Genomic DNA, 5265 nt, shown 5'->3' on the forward strand with positions numbered 1-5265 from the left:
AACTCATCACGTGTTAACAGGGTCACGTGACTTCCGCTGTCGTTACAATATTATAAGTGTTTAAGTAGATTATGATTTATCTCTTCTGACGCTTTGGTTGTTTTATGACTATAATGTAAACAAGTTACTATATAAAATAAAGGAGAAAAAACGAAGTTAGTGTCTGTTTATCTAATTACATCACAAAGTATGATTTATTTCTAATGTAGTCTACGATTAAATTAAGGAAACTGGAAATAAATAAATAAATAAAACAGAATCTTTAAACATTTTTACAGTCAGGCTAATTTTTGAAGAGATTTTACATGATTATCAGATTCAAGCTCTTTTCATTAGAGGTCGCTGTTTCCGAGGGAAATTTGATGAAAAGTTGTAGCCCTTTATTAATATTTTCGTTAAAAAATTCTGTTAGTATTATTATTAGTTTTAGGTAGTTTCTTTTGTAAGTACAAGTAATATACGCACATAATCGTTTTCCTGTTTTAGTGAAGTGGAGGAAATGGTTCAGATTTTAATTCGAATGTGAGTATATAAAAATTAAAATTAACTTTATTAAGCTTACGCCAAGTTACGGTTTAAGTTTAACATAGACTGATACTGATATAGAGGAATTGGAATGATACTAGAGTAGAAGTTTTTCGTATTACATTATTTTGTAGTATTAGTTATTACTAATAATAATACCAGTATTTTTAATAAAAGTAATAGTATATTGTCCCTTATTTATACACATTAAAAACAAATATGGAAAATTTGCCACATGAAATTCACTGAGACAGAGAGCGATCAAAGATGTTATATATAATAAATTTCACTAAAAAAAACGGTACTATTAATTCTTTTTTTTGGGGGGGGATGGGTTAAGTAAAAATATCAATGTATGTACAAATTACAATATAATGATTTTCGTATGTAATTACTCATAGTTCTTAACACTACTAATATTGTGCTAACACAGATTCTACTTGCCACCAAGTTTTTTGTGGTAGTACTGTAAACCAGACATGGGATATTCGTATTCCAATGTAGCTTTTTGAGTATTCGTACTTGTATTCGAATATTTTGGTAGGGAAGATTAAAATATTTGTATTCCATGGCATTGTAATCATATCTACTGAATGATTTTAAATATTGTGAGCAGACTATTTCTACTTCAGGAAAAACTACTTCTATTTCTAACCTACTGACACATCTGAAGGTAAGCCTTTTTATTATTTTTGTTAATATGAACTGTATTCTACATAAATTATACAATATAATAGAGGTAAACTAAATTTCTCATGTGTGTTAAAGTATATTTTAAATTTTTTAATCATTTTCATTTATTTAGTATTATATGTTTTTGTTATTTTACTATAAACTATATTCTATATTATATAACTTAGATATTTATTTATTATTATGAACAATATTCTATATTCTATGTTATGAACTATATTCTATATTATGAACTATGTTCTAAATTTCTTATGTTTTGAATTACATTCATCATTTTTGTTTATTATTCTATGTTATATAACTGAGATACACTAATATTTCTAGTGCAATCATGAGGCAGAGCTACAGAAGTCTACATCTGGCTCTGGTACTTCCATCCAAGTGCAGCAGCCTACAATAGCGGCGTACTGTACAGAATCAACTAAATATAAACTTATTCACCCTCGTCAGAAGCACATCACTAACAAACCTGTCAATTTTATTGCTGGTACACTGCAACCCTTCCCAGTGGTGGAGTCAAAAGATTTTCAAGATCTAATGGTAGCCATGGATTCTTTCTATATTCTTCCCAATTGATAGAGAGCAAGTTTGATGAAGTCCAATAAAAAGTCATCTCTCTACTGCAACTTGTACCCACCCAACATTAATGTCACTGTGGATATCTGGAGTAGCTGACAAATGCTCAACTTTCTTGGAGTCACTGATCATTTTATACTTGACTGGAAAATGCAAACAGTCATGCTAGCATATTGTTTTTACAAGAGGCATCACACATCTGGTAACATTGCAGCTCAGTGTAATGAAATAATAAATCTCTTTAACATAAACAACAAGGGTCATATGTAACATCTGATAGTGCATCCAACATAATCAAGACTTTCTACTTGCCTGAGTTTGAATCGCAGACACTACCTAGTGTGAGAGATAGTGACAGCTCATTTACAGATAGTGACTCGGAAGATGAACTTTTGGATGAATCTAAATCAGCAGACAAGTTATCCAAATTTCTTCCTGAATATGGCCTCTGCTTTTCCCATACACTACATCTTGTGGTCAGTGATGGCATGAAAGAAGTTGGACCACTGTTGAAAGTAATTTCCAAAACATAAGCCATTGTGTCCTACATTTGAAAATTAATGCCAGAAACTGATCTACTTGAGGGAGAGGACAACAGCTACTGAAGCTTTAAATCTGTATTAGAGTGTTATCAGTCACTATTAAACTTGTGATCCAAATTATTATAACCTTGCATTTACTATAATTAACAGTCATTTGCCAAGTAATGAAGTATATGTGCAAGTTGCCAAGTAATTCCATAGTACTTCAACATTCTGAGTATAGCTATAACTTGGGAACAACAACTTAAGTGTTTCCAATTATTACTGTTTTTGATCACCCTAACAGTCAATTAATTAAAATTGCAACATACCGATTTTCAGAAAAATAATCAACTGATCAAAATTATAGTTTCCAGTTACTATTTTCTATTAATCCAACTATTCAAGTAATCAAAATATTGTTGTTATGTTTGTTTGTTGTTAAGGTATTTCTAGTCCATTTTTTTCACCCTTTTTTTACCCTTTTTTGAAAAATAGATATTTGCTACTTTAAAATGTTAACTTTCAGTTTCTGCAACACATTATGTCAAAACACCCCTAAATATATCTCAAAATTTGTATTGAAAATCATAATCCTGAATTGAAAATTAAAATCTTCCAAGAGAAACTGGTCCTAGCAAAATAATTCATGGCAATTTTCCCAATTTTTATGACACAAAAAACTCAATGCAAAATAAAGTGGCTGGTCTTAAAAGACTACAACATTACTGAAACTATGGTGAAGTTAACAAAGTTTCAAGTTAACAGTGTTCGACATCATCTGATACTTCTCTGGCTACTACGTCCACTTCTTAAGTTAACAATTTTCAACACCATTTGATACTTCTCTGGCTACTATGTCCACTTTTTAAGTTAACAGTGTTCAACACCATCTGATACTTTGGCTACTACGTCCACTTCTTTGTTTTTTGCAAGTTAAATCCCTCACTGTAAGGTTTTATTTACTGCCAAAAAGTTTAAAGAGTTTGATGAATTTTTCCTTTCATTCTATAAAATAAAGAAATTTCAATGGCAAATAAGAATATCAGCAAAAAAAAATGAAGGTTCTATGGAAACCAGCACATTGACAATGCCTAAGTGTAGCAGAACTGAGCTCCATCTTGAGGATGAAAAATTGTTAAAGTAATGGAGAGACCTTGAAGTGATGGGGACTATAATTTTAATTGTGTTTTTCTCCATTCCAGCTTTTTCCCTACCTGATGAACATAAACATTTGTAATTTTGTCAAATTTTTATGGATTTATATTAAATTTTCACCTAGAACAGCTTGGAAAATATTGCAGGGAATAAACCAAAACGTTGGCTGTATTAAGTTACTCCCTAACTCTAAGAGGTCTGTAACTGGAGGGTTGATTTGTAGTGTTGAAAATAAATGCATTTTTTTGTTTTTTTTTTCTTCTGTGATAGTCTGACATTTGTTGTGTTGGGTTCTTGCTTCTTCTCTCATGTTAAGTAGTAAATTAATGTATAATTTAGTTGGGTAGTGTTATTAGTTTTCAAGATACTGTGTTTTTAGATAATCTGAATCCAAGCTCATTAATATGTGCATAGTAATGAATTAATTTGCATAATTGGAAGTGAATTGTTTTGTGTTACTTTCAAGCTCATCAAAGTTTGAGGTTCTTAGTTTGCCCTAGACTCCCAAACTAGTAATGCGTAAATCAAAGGGCTATAAGCACCTTAAGCACAAAGCTACATAATGGGCTATCTGTGCTCTGCCCAATTTTAGACCTACAAGTTTTTTTTTGCACTTCAAGTTTGTTAAGCTTTGGGTGTTTAAGGAGGGATAGCTTTTGGTTCGTGGGTCCAGGGCTAGATTCCTATTGACAGTAAACCTGTTTGCCCTGTCTTTGCTATAACAGAGTTACTAAAGCTATCTTCCACTATCATCAATTTTGAACTACTTGCTAGAGAGAAGGCAATTAGCTGGTAGTACCCAACACTAACATTGATCTTATATATACTATGGTTTGAGGAACAACCCTACTGATTGGTTAATAGGGCCATCAATTAATTAACCTTCAAACACCTCTAACTGCCCAACTCTAGAGAAGAGTGTAGATGAAAATAGTTTCTCGTTTGTTATAGTGTTGTTGTGTGGAAGGGTAGTATGTGGCATACATGTGGACTTGTGCAGCAATTATTAAATATTTTGTGTCTTGACGTGTGTATGAAGTATGATAATGGACTTCAAATAACTGTGAAACTATAATTATTGTATATTTGGATCATAAAAATCTCATTGTTATACAAGGAAAAATCTTCAGAAGTAAATGGTAGTATTGAAGCCACAGTTATTTTATTGATCATGAAGTACATACAATTTTTGAAAGAATCTTATTTCAGGCTCAGCCCAAGTCTATTGTTATAGATCTGTGATGTATTTGTCATTAAAGAATTTTTGATTATAAAAGTAAATTTAGCAGCATTAGAAACAGCTGCAACTTGAATTCACTGGTATCAAAATAAAGGTTATAATTTGCTTCACTTTTATAAATGTGTCCATGGACATGTAGTTTTAGGAAACAAAAAGTATCGTTACGTCTCTGGTCGTTGGTTAATTTTCTGTAGAAATCCTTTCCAAAAAATAAAACTTAGCGATACAAGTCCTTTTTTAATTGAAATTAGTTTATTATTTCTCAATTCAACTTTGCAATACACTTAATTTCCACAATCACTTTAACTTAACCCGATGACTACTGGTACTAACTTTCTTAGTAGGCAATGCAAGTGTGCATTTGTGAATTGAAAAAATGATAGAGAACTTATCTTTTAGTGGATTTCTGATTTTATTTTTATAAATAGTAGCATAACATTCAATTATTTGTACAAAATTGTATTCTTTAATGAAGTTTAAAGAGGAATTTAATGAAAAAAATTCATAAAATACGTTTTAGACTGTAAATAAGTGCACTCTAAGAAGATATGT

At 31.0% G+C, this 5265-nt stretch overlaps 1 protein-coding gene across 1 annotated transcript in view; it reads left to right on the plus strand.

The window, feature by feature from the left end:
* Positions 1 to 350: 350 nt before the first annotated feature.
* Positions 351 to 5265, plus strand: part of LOC106464664 (chromosome transmission fidelity protein 8 homolog) — a 9688-nt gene continuing 4773 nt past the window's right edge. Inside the window, exon 1 of the mRNA XM_013924822.2 lies at positions 351 to 522. Within this exon, the coding sequence (XP_013780276.1) occupies positions 500 to 522 (23 nt within the window). The 5' untranslated portion in view covers positions 351 to 499. The remainder of the gene's footprint in view (positions 523 to 5265) is intronic.

This window comes from Limulus polyphemus, unplaced genomic scaffold (genome assembly GCF_000517525.1).
Source record: "Limulus polyphemus unplaced genomic scaffold, Limulus_polyphemus-2.1.2 Scaffold1713, whole genome shotgun sequence".
Lineage (NCBI taxonomy): Eukaryota > Metazoa > Arthropoda > Merostomata > Xiphosura > Limulidae > Limulus > Limulus polyphemus.